This window comes from Botryllus schlosseri, chromosome 10 (genome assembly GCF_051294905.1).
Source record: "Botryllus schlosseri isolate E-star chromosome 10, Bs_hap1, whole genome shotgun sequence".
Classification (NCBI taxonomy): domain Eukaryota; kingdom Metazoa; phylum Chordata; class Ascidiacea; order Stolidobranchia; family Styelidae; genus Botryllus; species Botryllus schlosseri.
The window spans coordinates 1068453-1078929 of record NC_137245.1 but is presented as its reverse complement, the minus strand read 5'-3'; the positions used below and the strand labels follow the sequence as shown (position 1 = coordinate 1078929).

General features: G+C 40.5%; 1 protein-coding gene across 1 annotated transcript; it reads left to right on the top strand.

Moving 5' to 3' along the window:
* Window positions 1-3622: 3622 nt before the first annotated feature.
* Window positions 3623-10249, top strand: LOC145448643 (uncharacterized). Its single transcript, XM_080327089.1, has 4 exons — window positions 3623-3910; window positions 3978-4115; window positions 8897-9029; window positions 10008-10249. Exons 1-4 carry the CDS (start codon window positions 3663-3665, stop codon window positions 10089-10091), a joined length of 603 nt encoding a protein of 200 aa, XP_080183215.1. The 5' UTR covers window positions 3623-3662; the 3' UTR covers window positions 10092-10249.
* The last annotated feature ends 228 nt before the right edge of the window (window positions 10250-10477 follow it).

The window sequence follows — 10477 nt, the reverse complement described above, 5'->3', positions numbered from 1 at the left end:
ACGTATTGGCCGTCGCTACTATATAATTCCTACAAGACAGTCAAGATTGTTGTATTCCGAAATTGCTAGCGCGTTTCACATTGCTGTGATTGTCCAATTGTTACCGAATAGTGCATGAGGCAAATTCGTCTGTGCCTCGCCTGGCTATTGTTTCTCTGCGATGGCATTGTTTGTACTAAAGCCGAATGTCACCTTCCTTGGCGATTTTGAGGGGGTTCTGGTGGTCTGACACTGTTAATATTTGGATTTTCGGAATCAGTGTGACGATATCATTTGATTGATACCAGTTACTCTGAATTCCGAGCTATTTGTGGTGAATTGCATTGTCGCAGGTGAGGCACGACCCTCCCGTGCCTCACCTGTGCCACAACTCTCCTTTCGCGCTGTATTTTAAAATAATAATTATGCAAATTGATGATGTTGCGTGAAAAAATGTTCAAATTTAGTTATTTATGAATATCGATGAAAAAAATCTATATTCATCGACTCATGGAGGGTTTTCACAATTTTCACTTATTCGCCCTTACGACAGCTGAGGCACTGCCTCACCTGCCTCATTGGACCGCACGTCACTGTATCGCAGCATACGAGGCATGTGATACAAAGTCATGCACGTTAGTGGAAATGACACATCTGTCTAGTTGTGATCAACCCACACCATTGTCCCATTGTGCAACGAAATGGACACCGTCGAGAAAATACCAAATTATCTTTAATGTCATGAAATCATTGTATTATATGTGACCTTATAAAAGTAACGTATTTGAACTTCCCACGTCCTTCATACCGTTATGACGGTAAAATGAGGGATACTAGAATACTCGACTCCTATTCGAAGTCCCAAATTGTCTTTGGCGTGCGTAATGCACTGCTAAAATTCACCAATTACTTGTGGGCGTTCTATTAGAATCTGATTCCTTCGAAAATGATATTGATGAGTTACTAGTAAGTAGGATTCCTGCCGCCAGGTCAGTTCACCACCATATCACATGCGCCAACGATGGCGACGGTCAAAGTATCAGGTATCTTTACGGCTTCCTTCTATATGGATATCACATTCGGAGTGGTTAAGGATTTGTCCGGTGATGTAATTCACGGTCATGATTTCATGAAGAAGCACAATAAATTTATGTTCGAGTTTGATGGAAAAGCAATACCTGTCTTCTGTTTACTGTTACGGCAATTTTACTAACTTATTTCTTGGTGTCAATACCACAGTAACAGCAACAGCATCGTTGTAATGTAAAGTAAATTACAGAGGAATTTGAAACTAAGGACGAGAAAAGCAATGATTAAATGATGCACGATGGCTTGCTTAAAAAAGACTATATGATTCAGCACTTGCACACCGATAATTGCATAGTCTATGAATATCATAATCCACATTCGGTGTGAATTCTTTTAGTTTCATATTTTGCGAATATATGGTATTTCTTGGCTGTATATACTCAGTGATTAGAAAGACGATTATCGCCATGGCTAACATTTGTAGGGGTGGCATCATGAGTGATATCCCACAAGTTCTTACACCGAAAGCTCGACTGTGGTTATACCTATACTTATCACCAGTAAATGGTTCAATTATGAGATCGGAGAATTGTCAAATGGCATAACACTTTGAAGCTAAGCAGAAGGCTTAGCCAATTTCATATCGTATCGACGTAAGATTCGCATCCAAGTGCGCGCAAAGAAATTCTTATCGAATGCCGACCGTGCGTCTGCAGCTGCAAAAGATTCGCCCCAAGCGTTTTGCAGATGGAAGTATTCGCATTACGACAGGCAGTGATATGGAATAATATTTATTTTGGTTCCAGGGACTTTCTGAAAAACGTTATCGTCCTATATTAAGGATACGATTTCATCTATGTACACTGTACAGGTACAGGCCCGTCTTACGCCAGTACTTTACATCAGCGTATTTGCATCATATCTTCGCCTGCCGCGTTGCAACGTATATTGTCTACTTTATTAGATGAATGTCGCGCGTTTTACAACACAACTACAACATTACTAATAGTTGGCCTTGTTATTAAATAGACCAGGCAGCCTGAATCCCTTGGTCCTGGCCGGGAATCATTGTATAAATAGTCCCCTCTCGGGATCCGACTTATATTTTTTCTTCTTGGTTGGAATTATAGCATAGCATAAAATGAAACTTACAGCATAGTGAACCTCCAAGCACATATATATACAGAAACATACATTGGGACAAAGCGAGCGTCACCATGCGAATGCCAACAGTAGACTTGGATTATCGCATCCTCCCAAGTTCCCCTAGTGCAGACTGGCACAACTAAATAATTCTAGTCATATAATTAGAATAAACAAAATGCCGGTAATCCAATTCTACTCTAATTTGTAAAATGTTGATATGCTCTTCTTTTTAATTCTAATGTAATTTCTGGTTCTCCTGAAAATGCTGCAGCTTAGACTGTGCAGTAGGGCTCTTCAAAAATGACTTTTTTTCTCAAATCTTACTGGCTACTTGATATAATTGTTAGTTTACCTAATTTAAGCCTACACACAAAATTTGGTTCAATTCCAGCCAGTAACCGCTTTGCTACAGGAGAAGAAAGTTTCTATTTATGATATAAAAATAAATATTAAACAAATTGAAAATTTTCTGTTCACCCCATGAAAGTGTTAGGATGTCTATAGAAACGGCGTTCACCAAATTTGGTTCAATTCCAACCAGTGGAAGCGGAGTTATTGCCGTCGAAAAATTTGGATTTGAATAAAATAGTATTTACGGTGACCGATTCTTTGTTTATTTATTATATTTGTGCTCACCGTAAATACTATTTTATTCAAATCAAAGTTTTTCGACGGGAATAACTCCGCTTCCACTGGTTGGAATTGAACCAAATTTGGTGAGCATCGGATACCCCTAAAAAAAAAAAAAATGAGCATCGTTTCTATAGACAGGCTTACACTTTCATGGGGTGAACAGAAAATTTTCAAATTTTTTGTTATTTATTTTTATATAATAAATAGAATTTTCTTCTCCTGTAGCAAAGCGGTTACTGGCTGGAATTGAACCAAATTTTGTGTGTAGGCTTAAATTGGGTAAACTAACAATTTTATCAAGTAGCCAGTAAGATTTGAGAAAAAAAGTCATTTTTGAAGAGCCCTACTGTGCAGTGCTAAACAAGCCGAAATTGATGAACATAAATTCGCAATTCTCGTGCGTATAAGAACGAACTCTGATTTCACATGATCTGAATTTGTTTTGTTTTGTTGTTCTTGGCAATTCGGACATTAATTCGATTTCCAAGTTTGAGAGATGTCACTAATTCTAAATCTAATCCAATTTTGGACAAAATGTTCAGCTAGCATTTTAAGGCTAATCTAATTTGGAAAAGATGAAATTTCTCTAACTGTTCTGCTCCGCCTAGGGCATGGAATATCTGGCATGGATGTTTTCTAGGCATTGATAGCATAGGACGAGAAGGTAGAGTTCTACGAGCTTCAAAACATTGTTGTTTATGACTTGGAAAATTCCCGAACTCTAAAAAAGTTCAATGACACAGCTTCGAATGACAATGTTTGAAAGTCACGTTTTTTTCGGTCTGCCAATATAACATCAAGTCGAACGCACGCAGAACTGCCTATATATAAGAGAGCTTCCCTGCAGATAGGTATAGTTTATCAAGGCATTCAATATGAAGTTGATATACCAATTGCTTGTCGTAGTTTTGACGCTGTTCCAGTATAGCCATGGACAAACCGAGCCAGTCGAACCTGTCGTCTCTGAAAATGCAGTAACAGAAGACACTCTTACCGGCGAAGCGGCTGGCGGAGATGGACCACCACCACAACAAGAAGCAAGTGCAGGCACAATGGATGCATCTAGAGGATTTCTTCCCGGACCTAGACCAAGACCACCACCTACTTGCCCAAAGTATACGTCGTGAGTACTCAGATCTACTTTATTATTTCATGTCCAGGGCGGAATTATGTCACCTTTATTTCAACAGGGCGCCGAAAAACAAATGCCATGGACACAATAGCTATTGCCCAACAACGAAATGTTATCGTCGTGTCACCAAAGCATTTTACTACGGACTGCCGTTTAGCCTTGTCCATTGGGTATGGGTGAAAGGAGAGACGTGCAGGTATTGCATAATAATCGACTAATCACAGATCCATAAGTCCATATTTGAATGTATTAGTTTATTTCAGTGGTTCCCAACCTGTGGGACATGGCCTGAATGGGTCCATCAGCCTTTTGCAGGGGGAGGAGTCTTGATAAAAATCCATCACCTAGGGTTGCATTTAAAATATACGGTTGTTTAAAACACTTTGTTTAAAACATGTTTTAAACAGTGTTTTAAACAAACGCGTCTTTTTAATTGCGCTTTTTTCCAGTTGTATAATTATGCCATATTTGTACAAAAACTTTCAAAAAACATGCAGCCTGAGCTTACGGACGACCATTACCACCCGATATAGCCGACGTATACGGTATGGGATGGTTGGCACTCTCACATAGTCGATCCAACATATATAGTAGGTAGATATATATCAGTGGTCGGGAACCTATGGCTCGTGAGGCATATATGGCTCTTTCGGGTATAAGATATGGCTCTTTGCCAAATATTTATTTTTGTACTGAATTGATCAATATTGCAACGACTGGTTAGTCAATTTTCATCACAGACAGAACAATTATTGAAGTGGTAGTATGAAATTAAACATGTTATTGAGAGGTATAAAAAAATGCCGTCTTCAGGTTTAGGGGCTCGGACCCCTTATTTTCAATATCATCAAATTTAAGTGACTGTCGCGCCGGCAACCGATATCACTATCGAATTCTATGTACCCGACTCAAAATCTTGAATTGCGCGATACGTTGATTAATCAAAAAGCGTAGCAGACATGGCGACGCCCATAATAAAACGCAGTTTTCAAATACACATTGTCTTTCTGATCTACGGCGCTAAATGAACTTCTGTGGACGTGACAGTCACAATTACAAACTCGAAATACAACGCCATAGCTATCCAAGTTCTTGATTGGTAAGTAGCTCTGTAGTACCGGCGATGAAATGTATGCGTGTAGCGCAAAGTTATGGTACCGCCGAATACTTTGAGAATTGAAAAGTCGATAAGTATATAGATTTTCGGAATAAGTGTGACTGTCACATTCGATTAATATCAAAAATATTAAATTCTACGCTACTTACGATTAATTGCGTTATTACTGGTGAGGCTTTTGGCGCGTCTGCGCCTTACCTCTCGTCAGTGTTGGGATGACTCGAGTCACCTTTTTCGTATGACTTTACTTGACTCGAGTCACTTTGCTGAAATGACTTGACTTGACTTGACTCGGCGTATCAGAAATGGGGATTGACTCGTGACTCGAAGAAAAATTCACGAGTCAATTTCAAGTCATCTAGTAATCGGTGTTGTTAGATGTCACCGTATCTTGCATATGTTCGGATTGATCACGAAACGCTGGTGTAACCCGTGAGAGGGACCAATCAATTAATGATCGTGTGTTTCATTGAGTCTCCATTGTTTTCTCACAAATAAATTGACCTAAAAAGAGGACGCTTTTTGGTGGTAAAATGGTAAATTTTGTCGGCTGACTAAAAGTAAACAAAAGGTCACCTCTATCGCTCGGTGCCCAAAATACAGTTATTTCCTTCAGTCTGCTCCCGAAATACCCGCTGGAGCGTCACTTCGGTGTTAATTCACGGCGTTTCAGTCGAATTTTGCTATAAATATGACCAAAATTTTTAAAAAAGAGGACAAAATCTCAAAAAAGAGAACAAAAGGGCGTCCTCCGAGGAAACTTTCAAAAAAGTCAAAACAGAGGACAAATCCTCTTAAAAGAGGACGTATGGTAACCGTAACGTATATGTGAGCGATACAGCGCCTTCTTGCAGGTATATTCAACTCTATATTCGTTCCTTGGTTCAAAATCAACGTAATCCGGCCTCATACTTCGAAAAGGCAACTTGACTCGTGACTTGACTCGACTTGACTCGACTTGACTCGACTTGACTCGACTTGACTCGACTTGACTCGACTTGACTCGACTTGACTCGACTTGACTCGACTTGACTCGACTTGACTCGACTTGACTCGACTTGACTCGACTTGACTCGACTTGACTCGACTTGACTCGACTTGACTCGACTTGACTCGACTTGACTCGACTTGACTCGACTTGACTCAACTTGACTCGACTTGACTCGACTTGACTCGACTTGACTCGACTTGACTCGACTTGACTCGACTTGACTCGACTTGACTCGACTTGACTCGTCTTGACTCGACTTGACTCGACTTGACCCGACTTGACCCGACTTGACTCGACTTGACCCGACTTGACTCGACTTGACTCGACTTGACTCGACTTGACTCGATTTGAATCGACTAGACTAGACTTGACTCGAGTCACCTCCAAAAATCGATTGACTTGACTTGACTTGACTCGAGTCAAAATGTGCAATGACTCGAAATATCCCTTGACTCGAAGGTAGTGACTTGATCCCGACACAGCTCGTTTCGAGCGTTATTTTCGAACAATACCTAACAGTTTTTACAGAGAAAATGTGGCGTACACAAGGAATCACATGTAGTGAGTTCGAATTAGTGCTACCATGACGTCACGAAATTTCAATTGTGACGTAACAGTTTATTGGCATGTATGGCTCTTTGGGGGTTGAAATGGAAAAAATCCAGCCAATATGGCTCTTCGGGCAAAAAAGGTTCCAGACCACTGATATAGATCATTGGTACGGAATGAATGTTAAAGTGATGATGACCGACGACTGTAAAAAAGCTGCAAGACGATGTAGTCCTAGTTGAAGATATTTTTGGTCCGTACATGACAGGAGTTTGAAGCCTATTTCGTCAAAGGAGCGATAGTCACTCTATATTTTCAATTGTGAATATCAATCCTCTGGGACGTCACAATTTAATATGTGTGACAAAATCAAATCAAATAAAAAAAACATGTTATAAACAAGGGCCTTGTTTTAAACATGTTTGCTTTAAATTGATTTTTGTTTTAAACACAACCCTACCTGTAAGTCTACCCCATTATAACAAAAGAAATTAATAAAATTGAATAAAAATAAATACTAATGTGGCAATAGGCTACTACTTGATATTGCGATAAATTTAAGTAGAACAGTAAATCGGTAACGTCTCAGAAGTTAATATAAACATATATCAACAGATATGGATTGATACTTCTTCATGCGTCAGACAATACAATATCGAGCCCGAGCCAATAGATATAGAAATTTAAACGCTCTAAATTGGTTGTTGGTATTAGGGGGAGTCGCCTGCCTTTTTTCTGGGGGGTCGTGAAAGTGTAATCCTTATTTAGCTTACCAAATATGCAGTGATGAGGTCTGGACAGAGATCTATCGTTTAGTCATCCGCTAACTAAATTGAGAATTGGCCAGCGTGGTTGAAAGTCATTGATATAAGTGGTTACGCAACTCAGTCGTTTTAAACCAGTGGTTCCCAACCTTTTTCGACTCATCGCCCCCTTTTCAAACTTCACACCGATCATCGCCCCCCAAATATTGGGAACCGAAAAATGGCCATACAGACTGAAATCACCGGCGAGTTGACTAAGAAAAAATGACAACTTTTCGGCTCGACCTCGAAATTACACTTTTCCAGCTAAATTTTGATGAGTTGGTGATGGTGATTTCTCCGACTTGATTCCAAAAGGACCGTAACAGCACTTCGTCAGACCCCGCCCCAATACGTTGGTCTTGACCCCCCCCTCCATAGGGATATAAAGCGAATTTCTCCTCCCCTCAGACCCAACTCCCCTGATACCTCTTTACCGCTACTTCTCAGCACAAATTGTTGAACTCTTCAGTCAGTCGTCTTAATTCACGCGAAGCGCGAAAAATTTCTATCATTCATGATTGAATCGGTCAATGTGATCGGGAATTGCATATATCTTGCTGTCAAGTTTTTATCCTCTCTCTTCTCATGTATTCAGATTCACCGGTAAAGCTGATTGCGGTATCTTGGAAAATGTAGGGCCCGTAAGTAATAATTGAATATATTCGGGCGGACCCGTGGGTATAATGACTTCGTTACGTAATGACATTTCGTGGCCTGTCTGCTATGTCAAAATATATTCAAATCGCCCATACGTACCAGACTAAAAGACGCACACGATTTAAAATTGGTATTTCTGCACTGGCAATTAATTTTTCTCTGCGAGATGGCATTTTTGTGGGGTTCTGATTGCCAGGACAGGAACATTTGGCGCCAGCCATTCATGCGCCTATGGACAATAGAATATATATGTATATCGTATATATATCGAAGTCGGTCAGCATAAAGGCAGTCCTTTTCCGCCAAGGTTTTCTCGTTCTGGCACACTTCTCGGAGTCGCATGTTACATGGCCTGAAACTTCATATGTCTTCGTGCGTGATGGTGTGACAATGGCTTACGCCGAGATGCCTATTTCTATAACCCATGCGTATTATTTCTTGGAGGAAGGGTATCCAATAAGCAAGAAATATGTGATACGGAATGGCGCGCAGTGCGAAACTTTTTGAAAAAGTTGCCTAAATTTTTAAAATAATACTCTATAATTATTGTTAATTCACGACAAAACTGTGGGCCTCCTTCAAACTCGGGCCCCCCATCCCAATTGGGGGTTTGGGTGTGGCAGTTACGGTCATGGACGCCAATATAGCCATTTCAACGCGCCATCGCCCCCTATCACCCCCTTCATCCGTTTTCGCCCCCCTATCGCCCCCTTGGCTATTTTCGCCCCCCTGGACTGACGAATCGCCCCCTGGGGGGCGATATCGCCCACGTTGGGAACCACTGTTTTAAACAATGCCAAGTCATGCATTATTGGTTGTCACAACTTACCTTCCGTAACTGGTCGATCATATTTCAGGTCGGAACACAAGTCATGCAATTCCAGTCCCTGGTCAAGATGCAATTGTAGAACGAGATTTTGCTGGAGTCCACCATTGAAGAAGCTTATCAGACACGACGGACTACTATACCTCCTCAAAGTCTACATACGGGTAGGAGAACTATACTATCTGCATTGAGCTCAATATTTTCAATTACTCGTACCTGCTTGAGATGTGCACAATGAAATGAATATTAATTCTACTGATTCAAAGCGCCTGGTGAGAGATGATTGCTCGAGTACGGCAATTATACGCTCATCAGCAAGAATTATATTGCCGGTACCATATTCCACTGTGCAATTCCGAAAATTTCGACTGACCTGCAAAGTCTAGATCAGCCTAGATCATTCTACGACCACCGGACTGGTGATATTGATATATTTATTGTAGCTTACACTTCGAGGTGGTCAAAGTAGTCATGGTTGGCACTTAATACGTAAATTACTACTCGTACACAAGTAGTAGTAGCAGTGATTTCCGATGAAGTTTTCTTGGCCTAGTTTTGCCTAAAAAGGCGCAAAAATATTAAGTAGAAGTAGCCTAAAACACAAACCACTTGTGTATTCAATATAAGTAGGCCAGATCCATTTGAGTGTTCTGAAAAAAGTTGAAATGCTTCGTTACTGACCCGATATCAAATCTGCTTACACAGCGGTGAATCTAGCCGTACCGTTTCAGCACACAAAACTTATCAGATCCACGAATTTTATTGCCTGTGGCTGAATTTGTTATCCTCACCGGCAGACACTTGTAACGCTAATGGATTTCTCAGACTATTTAGACCTGGTGTAAAAGGCCAAAGTTGCGGATCACCATGTATTACAATACTAACAACAACAACAACAACAACAACTCCGCATACAGATATTACGATACAGCCTTACTAGTTATTTCATATTTAAGCATAGCCATAGCTGCTCAATTCAGAGGTCAGAAGTTTTGGAAACGCGGCTTAAGCTAGATGCGATATATTTTTTTTGAAAATCGACCGAATATATCGGTGTTATCGATGAAGGTGAAGGTTTTAACGGTATCACCTCAAAATCAGATATGTGTCGGGTTTTAATCAACGCATATTATGTTTTTCAGTATCCATGCGGCTGCAGTTGTGTCGGTAAATCGTCGTGGCCGGTGGCTACGATCGCACCACACCCTTGGGACCCATGGGGATAGGGACAATGAAAACTTTAATAACTGGTTGATTTGGATTCTCCGGAGGGACTGAACCAAGCTCATTGTATATCCCCGTTTATATTATTTGCGATATCTGAGTCGAAACTTGAAATATAGGCCTACCTGGGGAAATGACATAAAGTATATTGATATTTGAACTGCGATAGATCTCTCATGTAGGGCAAGGTGAAAAGACTCTAGACAGAAGCTAAATGACGAGCCAGGAATGAATCCGAAAACAGTGTCGTGAGTAGGCATCGGCGACATCGAACAACACCGTGATTCTATCCTGAATCTAATACTAGGCTTCAAGTCGAATCGAAAATTTGAGTAACACTCATTATGACGTGGTAAAAGCATGAATGACAAGAAAATTTGAAATATGC

What these genes read in the sequence shown, in the direction of transcription:
- LOC145448643 (XM_080327089.1), top strand. Translation starts at nt 3,663, where the DNA reads ATGAAGTTGATATACCAATTGCTTGTCGTAGTTTTGACGCTGTTCCAG. An exon ending in GTGAAAGGAGAGACGTGCAG is followed by an intron (nt 4,116 to 8,896) that starts GTATTGCATAAT and finishes ATCATATTTCAG; the next exon opens with GTCGGAACACAAGTCATGCA. An exon ending in TCCTCAAAGTCTACATACGG is followed by an intron (nt 9,030 to 10,007) that starts GTAGGAGAACTA and finishes TATGTTTTTCAG; the next exon opens with TATCCATGCGGCTGCAGTTG.